The following is a 12,455-nucleotide window of genomic DNA, read 5'->3' on the forward strand; positions in this document are numbered from 1 at the left end:
AACAACTTTTGATGTTAATTTGACAAATGCTGGATACATTTTCGCGACTACCCTAGCGTTACGTCCCAATAATCTCAAACTTCTCCTGAAGTGTGCACTTGTTCCCTTCATTAATTTGAAATGAAATTAATGGTATCTTGAAACGCTAGTACACAATCCAATATTGTTTAATTTGCAGGGAGTAGTTAAAGTGCACACACTTCTGGAGGACTGAGAAACAATCCGGGAAGAGGTCGATTTGGAATACATTTACAAGGCGCTATCGTGGGGACCAATCACAATCTAAAATGTTCAACCTATCTGTCCCATGATGCTTTGCTTTATGGAAAATCACGGATAAATGCATCTAATTCTATTTGATTCATCAATATTATTCGTTGTTTTGTCAACTAAGATATATTTTAAGTATTTTATACAACGGATAATCACTAACAGAATAAAATACATTTAATGTTTTTCCTTACCCTGACTGAAGTCCCTGTGTCCAAAGAACAGATTGTAAAAACTGTAATTTCAACGTTAAAAAGGGCTTCTGCTATGTTTAGCACAAGGAGGGTGGGGATTCACCACTCTTCTTGCGGAATCGATATCAAGAGATTTCGGAAGCATAATTTTTACTGCCCGGAGCTGCGAATGATCGTGAATCTTTGCGCTCCAAAATTATGTACAAAGAAAACAAAACAAGCATTTATTCATTCCATTGCGGCGCCCGTTCAGACCACAAAACATGCATTAACAAAAGCAGGTCATAATCCAATTATCCTAATGCTGTGAAACAAGTGATGATTGCCGTCATAAAACATTTAACAGGGACTTGTTGTCAACAGGCTTGTTTTTATTTTTGACCTATTTTTGAGGATGCAGCACGCGTGACTGTCGAGCTGCACTGCTATATGAGGAAGTGTGACTGCTCGAAGTGCGCATGCCCAGCAGCTTGTAGGGATGTGTTCGACTTCATAAAAACGGTAAGGGAAATCTAAACGATGGCTTTGTACTGTTAGGTGTATTCGGTTCATAAAGGCTAACTGATTTATATGCGAGGTAATGTCTATCTCTACGTAGATTTGGTCATTTTAAAGGGGTAACACCCCGTGCTTGCTCCGAATGGCGGGGCAACGCCGTCGCCGCGTTGTTGTTTGGTGTACGTGCTGCCGCACAGGGACGTAATTTTGAAGGGGAAAAGAAAAGTAGAACGGACGCACGCTATCGTCTGAAACAAGCGGTACGTAACCGCCGCCACGCTGTAAATCTCAAGGTGGCTAGTAACAGCCCGGCCACAGGTTGCGTGAGCGCCAAACCTCTGCCCAAAGTCCATTACTTTAGTTAGCTTAGCCATCTTGCTAGCTACAAGCCGCCACCTTGCTAGCAAGATAGCCGGACTAGTACAATGCATGGGCGTAGGCCGTTCAGCTATACAGATCAGCGGGGAAGGCTATTCGGGCAAATGGCGCTTTAGCAGCTAGTTAGCTATGTTCCACTTGATCTCCTGACTGTAACTAGTGCACTGCCCTGCCCATACCCACAGAAACGTTGCGAGGAGAAAAACGGAGTACAAACATTACTTTTAACTAGTACGTTAGCTAGCTAACGCAACGTTTCTGTGGATATGGGCAATGTAGTGCACTAGTTACAGCCAGGAGACCAGGTGTAACGATAGCTAGCTACTAGTTAAAAGTTATACAAAGCAAGTTTTCAGTCAGGTTTTTCTCCTCGCCTTTTAAATGTGTAGGGACCAAGTAGGAAAGATAGCTAGCTAGCTAGTAACCGTGGCTTTCAATGAGCCCCATGCAGTGCCCCCCTTTCTAACTAGGACAGAATAACCGAATAACACTTTGGAGGTTTGAATTAAACCATACAGCCATTGGCTGAAACTGAGAGGCAACTGAACTGAATCGGTTTATGGGCATGGTCTGCCCTGAGAGCATCTTATCTATATTTTACCTTGTCCTATCTGTCCTCCCGTATGTGAGTAGTCTTTCACACACACATTCTTCTAATCTTCCCTATTTGTCACCATTGTGCTCTTCATCCCTATCTGGGGCTTTCAGTAGGTTACACTGGGAGAGGAGTCAGGATGGCACAAACCGAGGTGACGACAGTCTCCATGGGGGACTTGATGGTGATGAGGGCTGCTGAGGAAGATGATGGTGATGACAATGAAAGCAAGACACAGGTCATCCTCCAGCTACAACCAATCACAGCAAGGTAGGTACACACTGATGTTTACTTGAGCCTGATGTGGGGGGGGAAAGAGGACAAGACTAGTGTAACAGAGTTGGTTCGGTGAACCACGCTCACATGATGGCTCCCCAAGCTGATTGCCTAGGCTTTAGGTTAGTGAGCTAACACCGTCTTGTGGCAAGCAGACCCTGCTTTGTTTTTTAGCCAAAGTTTTCATTTGTTTTGTATTCACTTTCCCTTGCAGTATGGATGAGTCGGGAGAGGCAGACACAGCTGTTGTGGCTGTGGAGTCACACCCAGGTAAGTAACACACACACAGACACACACACACAGTCCCACACAAACAAAGCATATCATAAAACATGTGCACGTGTGTGTGTGTTCCTTGAGAAGAAACGACAGTTGACGGGGAGGACGTAGAGTTGGGCTATCCCATCACATGTGGAGAGTGTAAAGCTGTGCTACTGGTCAAGAAGTTTGTCTGTCCTGGAATAAACGTAAAATGTGTCAAGGTTAGTATTGTCATGGTCACTGTATTCTCTACAGAAATCATAAAGCTTTTCAAATGCTAGTGTGCAGAGAAGGAACAGCTCAGACTGCCAGCTTTGGTATACTTTTTAAGAGTTTTAGTCCTGTTTGTACATTGTCAACAGAAGAGATTGTGAGAATGTCACATCATACCGTTTGCTTCAACAATGCCTTAGACATCAGTTGAAGGTTTCTCATTGGCCAGTTGTTTCTTTGCTGTCTCCTTTATGATAAGGTGGTATATGTATCTGTTTTGTCATCCCAGTGAACTGATGGTTCCTTTCTAAACTCTACCTATAATGTCTGCACCATACAGTATGAAGACCAGCTGATCAGTCCCAAGCAGTTTGTCCACATGTCTGGGAAGGCTACACTGAAAGACTGGAAGAGAGCTATCCGGATGGGCGGGGTCATGCTCAGGTGAGAAGTAGAGTCAACCTGTCCCACATCAACCTCTAGCCCCTACGCACTTGTGGAGAGATCATTAGATAGGCAAAATGCCTATCTCTTAGGCATCAGAGGTAGCCAAGAAGTTAGAGAGGTGTGCCAGAAACTGGAGGGTTGCAAGTTAGGAGCCCAGGTCTGAGGGGAAAATCAACCCAAGGTGATTGATGCACATGGTGTGTCCCTTCCCGCTCTCTTTCCTCACTCTTAACCTTTTATCTAATCATCTCTCCTTCAGGAAGATGATGGACTCGGGGCAGCTAGACTTCTATGAACACAACACTTTGTGCACCAACACGTGTCGTAGCACCAAGTTTGACCTGCTGATCAACAACACGCGCTTCCCCCCTGACGGCAGCGGCCTCACCACACCCACCTCCTCACAAGGTGAGACCAGACACGCCCCTCCCCGGGGTCTGTTAAGAGCTCAGGTTGTCTGTGGCAAAACTATTTAAAAGTTTGTCAGTTATTTTTTTGTCTGGCAGTTATTTTTGGTAAATAACCTTTTAATCCTATTTTCTCCCATTACCTCCTTTTGAATTTGTGATATTCTAAGGCATGTCAATTAACTTTACATTTTCATTGGTGTGTATATATATATATAATAAGCATGCAGGACCTGAACCATCTGTTTTATGTTGTGTATTGAACATTGTAAGTAGTGGAGCTAACCATGTCTCTCCCCTTTTTGGACATGTAGCCCAGGTGGTGATTGGTAATGGTGGCCAGGTTGCCATGACAACAGAGGAGAGGTCAGAGGTTCTGACCGGAACAGTGGATTGGAGTTCTGGGGCCGTAGCAGTGGAGACAACAGAGAAGAAGGAAACCAGTGAGATATCAGGTGAGTTCTTCACCTAAACTGTTCCCACTCGTGACTGTTTTCTGTATTTATACTCTCAACTCTGAAGTCAAATAGTTGTCTGGGCATTGGTCTTGTATTAATCTTAGTGCATTTAACCCAGGTATGAAGCTATGTCAAGTACTTGCTGTTGAGTGCGATTGGTTTAGCTCGCACGGTAAAAATAAATCCAATAGAATAATCCCCAAAGTGCAAACTCCACCGACCCTACATGTCGGTCAAGCTAAACCAACCACATCTCAAGTATGTGACACGTATTTGACTAGGTCTGCTTGGCATGCAACTGGATGAATTCTTCCTCACCTCTCTCACATAACTGTGACTCACATTGCATATATCCCACATTGAATTTGAACTCTGCTGTGTCCTTTATGTTCCCCCAGAGGAGACGTTGAACTTCTGGAGAGGCATAGCTGATGTAGGCCTGATGGGGGAGGTGGTGGACAACATCAGGACAGAGCTGCTGGAGATGCTGAGAGGAGTGCAGTTACGCAGCGAGCAGGCTGCCATGCAGGACGCTGGTAGGTACTGGCACATAGGACACAGGAGATCGGGTACAGGGTACAGGTCATGGATGCTGAGAAGAGTGCAGCTAAACAGCAAGCAGGCTGCCATGCAAGACATAGGTGTGGGTACTGGTACCTAGTCCTAGGACAGAGGGGATAGGGTACAGGTCAATTCTAAGGGTATATGCATGGTGCCACACAGGTGCAATGTTGGTTTCTGTTGATCAAGTCAGGGGATGAAATAAAATGAGAAGTAATGTTGACTTCTCAGGAGTAACATAAGGAAAAGACTAGATTATGGGGGCAACCAAAAAATAAGGTACACATATGTCTTGTTGAAACACATTTCATGTCTTTGATTAATTGATTGACTGATGGATGTGTTATTACTGACCATGTGATTGATTACCCACTGATGGACCTCAGATTCCTGTCTGGTAGAGGTGGCAGTGTTGAGTAACCTGGCCCAGGTGTTCGGCCTGCTGGACTCGGTCAAACACATCCTGAGCGTAAGGAGAGAACAGACTGACCCTGGAGAGGAGCAGGTCCTTAGCACACTGACCAGTGAGTAATGATCAATTCACTTTTCAATTCAGTAACTTCAGGCAAAGGTATGTAGCCTATGATGTTTTGGAGAATTTAACTTTTAGTCATTTAATGTGAATGGTCAGGAACAACAAATGTAATCGAAAGGGAAAGTCAGTTGTACAACTGAATGCATTCAACTGAAATGTATATTCCGCATTTAAGTCTACATTTGATTGCAAAGATACACCTGTATTGGATATGGCCTCAAACTAAAAGTATTCACTTGCTAATTGACACGGTTGATTACTGTAGAGCACCATCTGAGTCATGTCTAACCTCTGACCTGATCTCCACAGACCTGGAGATGCAGCTGGAGGAACAGAGACGACAGCAGCACGTCAGGGCTCAGCTCTGCCACCCTCAGCCCCTCAACAACATCAGCCACACCCCAGGAGGCAAACCCACCAAGCCCAAGGCCAAACGCCCCCGCCTGCAGCGGCCAGCCTCCACCACCACCCTCACCTCCTCCCCCTCCCAGCCCCAGACAGCCACCCTGCAGCCCCAGCAGTTCACTATCCTCTCCCCCATTTCATTCTCCTCCATGGGCCAGCCCTTCTCCCTGTCAGGCCTCCCAATGGCCACGCTGGGTCAACAGAACAACACAGTAACCCTTCACACTCTGCCCGCCGGCTCTCAGACCTTCACCCGATACATCACCACCATGGTGGGGGCCGACGGCAAGACGGAGACCCTGACGCTGCACCCTTCCCAGGGGCTGACGCTAGTGGGCACCACCCTCCAGGACCCCAGTCAGCTGGGAGGAACCATGATGAGTCCTGTGGAGCTGGTCCAACTCACCCAGGGAGGGGTGACCGACGGTGGGGAGATGATGGTGGAGCAGCCCATGGGCCAGGTTGTGGAGATGGGGATGGTACAGGAGGGATTGGTGGAGGGGGTTGAGGACAAGAGCCAGGCACACACCACCGTGATTGAGATCGACCCCGCGCCGGGAGACCATGACCAGACCATGGGGGCGGTGATGGAGTTACAGCTGGCCCAAGAAGGAGAGGCCGAGGCTGGGGAGGAGGACTCTGCCGTAGTGGTCCATGCTGGGATGGAGGTGACCATGGTCTCGGAGGGGAATGAGGGGGAGGGAGGGGAGGAGATGGTGATGCAGGGGGAGTCGGAAGATGCCCAGGGGGAGGTGCTTGAGGCTGGGCAGCAGAGCCAGGTAGAGGGGGTACAGCTGGATGCTAATGGGCAGATCTCAGGCCTAAGGATAATGGTGATCGAGGAGGAGACTCAGGAAGAGGACAAGGACAAATGATCCAGCTCAGCTCTGCAGACAAAGACAATACCCTCTCTTCCCCCTGGAGCCATGTCCGACAGTAGGGATGGGACTAGCCTGTTCCCAGATCTGTTTGTGCTGTCTTGCCATCTTGCTGTGACAATTATCGTAGGAGCTGGCAAGATGGAACAAAAAGATCTGGGACCAGAGTAGGGATGGACTCATGGACAGAACATAAAAGAGAATACGCAGGCAGACTTGTGGTGTAATCAAGTGTGTGGAGTGTAGACAGAAAGCTGCCAAAGACCTAGCCTTTTTAGAGTAGCTGTGGTCCTTAGCAGCTAGGCCAAGGTGTCCCTTATTTTCATTGTTGTTTCCTTAGTTTTTATTAAAACAAAATGACAACATAGCCAGGCACCGTATCTTATATTGTTTGTTTTTGTTACGCATTTGTATGACTTCAACTTGAAGAAGACACCCAAATACAATTTTCAGAAAAGGTCCCAGGTTATTGGCTTGAGATTGGTATGAATAACAGTCTGGTGTTGTATTCAAGGTGTGTTACCCTTTTGGTGTGTGTGTGGAGCTAGAGGTCTACTGTGGGATGATGGCAACAGTTCTAAAACAAAGTCTGCTCTATGTTACACATTTCTTTCAACAATAGAAAGCATACCACATTCTCTTTGCAGCTTTTGGGATGAAGTCTTTTCTGCAGTTTTTGTCAAACAAAACAAAGATGGTATCTTGTTGAGCTCACCATTGTCAGATCGAAGCTGTTTTGGCATTTTCTTTGCAGGATTTGCATTATATTTCACCCTGATTCTCTGTATGGTGACAAATGCGGTAGATGTATTGTATATGCAAGCTCCATAGAGAACAACACATTTGCAGTTTTTCCCCCCTCTAGGATTTTTAGCATGTGGTTATTTTAGCAACAAGGTTTTGTATAGATAGAAATGGACCCAAAGTTAAAGTATGACCAAGATGGTTATGTAAGTCAAAGAATAATGACAGGGACTCGTATGTCAAGCTGAACAAAATGCTGTAACACTTTAGGAAGAAAGTATACACACACTTTCATAAGACCTTTAATGAAACCTTCCATAACCATTCACTAGCCTGCGGATATTGTTGCACTCGCTTTGTCTAGGGCTCCTAAGCCTAGTTACATGGTCTGTAACCTGAGTGAATGGGTGCATTTATGTGACAAATCAGCGTTTGAGGCGGCAGGTAGGTCAGTAACAGAAAGGACGCTGGTTCAAATCCCTGAGCCGACTAGGTGAAAAATCTGTCGATTTGCCATTGAGCAAGGCACTTAACCATAATTACTCCTGTAAGTCGCTCTGGATAAGAGCGTCTGCTAAAAGACTGAAATGGAAATGTAATAGTACCTATATTAGTGTTGCAGTATCATTCATAACATTCATAACACATTTATTCAACATCAGCCTCATGTTCACCCCCTTCAAGCAAAGTGTTACCCAAACCGCTACCCGGCCTAGAACAAATAAAAGTTCTTACTCAGTTTATTTTACTCATAATAACAGACACAGAAGTGCAGTGCTGAGACCAAAATGAATAAATTCATTCAATTATTTTGGTCAATGAATGTGAACAAAGTTGTTATCTGTAATGACCTGTTCTGTATTTCCATAATTACTTTGTAATGTGTTTTAATATTATTAAAAGAAATCAATTGGTGGTGTGGTTTGGTTTGGTGGTTGGGAGTGCATTAGTCATGTTCTGTGGAGGAGATCCAAAGGAGGAGATGGAGACGGATGGATCGGCCACACCCTCTAAAAGCCCCCTTCCAACATCACCAAGCTCTATCCTGGAACCCGCTAGGTTCCTCAAACTGAACTCTGGACCTCAAAGCCAGTTCCACTGTGTTTTTTAATTGTTCCCCTCTAATCAGGGACTGATTTATACCTGGGACACACCACCTCTCAAACTTTTACAGATGCACAATTGAGAGTATTCTGTCGGGCTGTGTCACAGCCTGGTACGGCAACTGCACTGCCCACAACTGCAAGGCTCTCCAGAGGGTGGTGAGTTCTGCACAACGCATCAACGGGGGCAAACTACCTGCCCTCCAGGACACCTACAGCACCCGATGTCACAGGATGGCCTAAAAGGTCATCAAGGACAACAACCACCCGAGCCACTACCTGTTCACCCTGCTATCATCCAGAAGGTGAGGTCAGTACAGGTGCATCAAAGCTGGGACCGAGAGACTGAAAAACATCTATCTCAAGGCCTTCAGACTGATAAACCATCACTAACACAGATACAGACTTGAAATACAGACTTTACAGACACCTACATACAGACTTGAAATCATTTACCACTTTAATAAATCGATCACTAATCACTTCAATAATGTCAATTGAATAATGTTTACATATCTTGCATTACTCATCTCATGCATATGCTGTATTTCATACCATCTATTGTGTCTTGCCTATGCCGCTCGGTCATCACTCATCCATATATTTATATGAATATATTCTTATTCTATCCCTTAGATTTGTGTGTTTTAGGTAGTTGTTGTGGAATTGTTAGATTACTTGTTAGATATTACTGCACTGTCGGAACTAGAAGCACAAGCATTTCGCAACACTTGCAATAACATCTGCTAACCATGTGTATATGACAAATACAATTTGATTTGATTTGAGGTGGGTCCAATCAATTATCTGGTAGAACAGTATACCAGGGCCTATGAGGGCCGGAGCCTGCTGGTTTTATGCTCTACCTGACAATTAATTGCACCCACCTGGTTTCCCTGGTCTAAATCAGTCCCTGATTAAGGGGAACAATGAAAAAATGCAATGGCACTGGCTTCGAGGTCCAGAGTTGAGTTTGAGGGGCTAACTTTATGTCAAAGTCACTGAAGCTGGAGACTTATATCCCCCTCACTAACTATAAGCATCAGTTGTCAGAGCAGCTTACCGATAACTGCACCTGTGCACAGCCCATCTGTAAATAGCCCACCCAACTACCTCATCCCCATATAATTTTTTTGCTCTTTTGCACCCCAGTATCTCTACTTGCACATCATCATCTGCACATCTATTACTCCAGTGTTAATGCTACATTTGAATTATTTCGCCACTATGGCCTATTTACTGCCTTACCTCCCTAATCTTACTATATTTGCACACACTGTATATAGATTTTCAGATTATGTTATTGACTGTACATTTGTTTATCCCATGTGTAACTCTGTGTTGTTGTTTTTGTTGCACTGCTTTGCTTTCTCTTGTCCAGGTCGCAGCTGTAAATGAGAACTTGTTCTCAACTAGCCTAACTGGTTAAATAAAGGTGAAAAACAAAAATGCTCCTAAACAAAGAAAGTAAATCATGTCATTATTTTTACCACCAGAGAGCAGTAAAGGTCTATTTCATTGCAGGTTGCAGCACTTGATTCAAGAAGGATTGCTTCTGCCTTGTCCTGCATTAAACCTCTTAGATGTAAAGTCCCCTGTTTTGGGGACCTGCGTAGTTCTGGCACCGGTTCCTGGCCGACACCACTTGAAGCTGTCCCTCCTACCACTTCATTCGCTCTTCCGACTGTCCATCAACTACTGGGATAACCCTACATCAGTCACTAACAACACATATGCGTGGAATCCACAGTGCAGCAGGAGATAGTGGTTTTGTCACTAGCAAGTTCAGAGATTGATTTATAATTGAAATGATGAATGGATTTGAAACAAAAAACACTTTCTGTTTGTCATAGAGGGACAATATTAATATGAGATGAAAGGCGAGTTGCTAACGAGTCCAGGAAGCCAAGATAGAGCTCTGTTGGACAACTAGAGCTCCGTGAGAATTTCACAGTGATGGGGGCTGACGTTTTGATCAAGAGAGACCTATAGAACATATGCACATTTTCTCTAACACTAAACATACAAATATGTATTTTACAGTTATAAGGAGTGTGAAATCTTAGTTAATCATTTTATGATTGGATTATGCTATATTTAAAAAGCATATGTCATTTCAAGCTGACAATACAGTTGTTTTGAATAGGAAATACATCATATGAAATATCTCGTGTTTTTATCATATTTGTACTGTGGACTTGAGCTTGTGTCATCAAATTGTCTACACCTCAGCATTGTATAACCATTTTTTTTTAAAACCAGAAATGTGAGATTTGAGCCTTTCTCGGAGTATGCAGCATTACTAGTTATAGTTTATGGCCCTCTCATGAGAAATCATTAATTTTGAGGATTACATTTAGTTACATTTAACTGGTTTTAATAGAGACAGCACGATTAGAGTGTCTGGACTCTGCCATGGCACACAGACACACACCCCGTTAAACTCCATGTCTCTGTCACCCCCACTGTTCTGTGTGGTTTAATCCCTCCCGTCATGGAATGTATCCCTGAAGGGTGTGGGGCTTCTCGCTGTGCATTGCTGACATGGCACCTGGGTCCCGCTGGTTATTATATGAGATGTCTTCCTTGCTCTGAACTGTCAGAGTGTCTGAGGGGTGGGCTGGGGGAGAATATCTGGTGTCATGTAGGCAAGAGAATGCTTGCCAAACCTCCCGTTTTGCGTGCGTGAGCGTTGCAAAATAAATGTACACATACGATCCTATCAACCAAACAGCTCGCGCGCGTCAACGGGCATCTGCATCGCCAGGCACAAAAATGTTTGACGCGTGATGCGTTTTTAAGTCCCTCCTCTCCCATCTACTCATTGTTTTTTTATGAGCATATAACCGTGTGGGTGATTTGAAAGACGAAAGAGGTCCACACTCCAGTCCAGCTGGTGGCGGTAATGCACCTTAAAGTTGGTTTCCAATCGCAATATAAAATCTACAGATGATGAAGAATAAGAAAGATGTTAGAGAGGAGATTAATCAGAGAAAACTAACTGCGGGTTATGAGTCAACCGGCACATCACTAAAGAGGAGTCAGACCTGTTTGTGCCTTCTAGCTATAGGAGTTATAGGGGAGAGTGGGGTAAGTTGAGTGGTTTTTGACATTCAGCATCACTCCGTCAGGGGGAATATAGTATTCTTTCTAAGAAGGATATATACATATATTTCAGGATGTTGTGTATCCCTGGAAATAATCAGAAATCATGTAAACATTACTGTTTTGAAAACATAGCTTGTTCAAAAAAAGTGGTGTCTTGGCACGACTTACCCCACATTTCCATAGTGAATGAAATATTACCACTACCTTTCTTCCCAAACACAATTCAACACAACACTTGTTTTGTCTTTTAATCTATTGAATAATCTTTTGACATAGGCTTAACATCTAATAATCTCTTTGCACTTTTTTTTACACAACAATAGGCCAGGCCCTGTTGTTACCTCATATCCCAGCGATAATGCATTGCATGATGCCTGGTAACAAAACACTTCAATTTGCTAAACTTTTCAATGGCTCAACCATTGGCTCAACTTATGCCATGGTGATTGGCTCAATTGACCCCAAGGTGAATATTTTGACTATATTAGACCACACAGATACAAGGATGCACTTTCATACTAGGTTTCAGACCTCATATTGAAGCTTATCGAAACCCCACTATCATCCTCGTGCCCAAGACAGGGAAAGTAACTGAACTAAATGACTACTGACCCTTAGCACTAGCTTTCTCATCATGAAGTGCTTCGAGAGTCTAGTCAAAGACCACTTCACCTCCTCCCTCCCCGACACACTCAACCCTCTCCAATTCGCCTACCACCCTGACAGATCCACCTGGACAAACGTAGAGCATATGTGAGGATGCTGTTCGTCGATTATAGCTCTGTCTTCAATACCATTGTGCCATCTAAGATCACCTCAAAGCTCAGGGCCCTGGGACTGAACTCCTCCCTGTGCAACTGAGTCCTGGACTTTCTTACAGGTAGCCAACATTACCTCTTCTTCACTGATTTTAAATACAGGGGCCCCACATGTGTGAGTCCTCAGTCCCCTCCTGTACTCCCTGTATACCCATGACTGCGTGGCCTTACACAGTTACAACTCCATCATCGCTGACGACACGACGAGACAGCCTACAGAGAGGAGGTAGGCACTCAAGGTGCTACAAGGGGTAGTACACTCACCCGAACGCACCATTGGGTGCACACTGCCTGCCCTCCAGGACA

General features: G+C 44.6%; 1 protein-coding gene and 1 non-coding gene across 14 annotated transcripts; both read left to right on the forward strand.

The window, feature by feature from the left end:
* The first annotated feature begins 521 nt into the window (after positions 1-521).
* Positions 522-657, forward strand: LOC118946553 (U11 spliceosomal RNA). Its single transcript, XR_005041424.1, has one exon. It is a non-coding gene; the product is annotated as a U11 spliceosomal RNA (small nuclear RNA).
* Positions 522-8,035, forward strand: gmeb1 (glucocorticoid modulatory element binding protein 1). 13 transcript variants are annotated; one of them, XM_021560260.3, is made up of 10 exons: positions 522-965; positions 2,049-2,205; positions 2,426-2,481; positions 2,575-2,693; positions 3,026-3,129; positions 3,392-3,540; positions 3,854-3,994; positions 4,396-4,533; positions 4,945-5,082; positions 5,403-8,035. In XM_021560260.3, the coding sequence occupies exons 2-10, from the start codon at positions 2,075-2,077 to the stop codon at positions 6,371-6,373; spliced, it is 1,947 nt and encodes a 648-aa protein (XP_021415935.3). In that variant the 5' UTR covers positions 522-965; positions 2,049-2,074; the 3' UTR covers positions 6,374-8,035. The 13 variants fall into 13 exon arrangements, with proteins under 13 accessions (XP_021415935.3, XP_090084023.1, XP_021415936.3 ...); XM_090227897.1 differs by having other exon boundaries at positions 4,960-5,082; XM_021560261.3 differs by having other exon boundaries at positions 2,052-2,205.
* The last annotated feature ends 4,420 nt before the right edge of the window (positions 8,036-12,455 follow it).

Source organism: Oncorhynchus mykiss, chromosome 30, assembly GCF_057628025.1.
Source record: "Oncorhynchus mykiss isolate SJ-2025 chromosome 30, ASM5762802v1, whole genome shotgun sequence".
Lineage (NCBI taxonomy): Eukaryota > Metazoa > Chordata > Actinopteri > Salmoniformes > Salmonidae > Oncorhynchus > Oncorhynchus mykiss.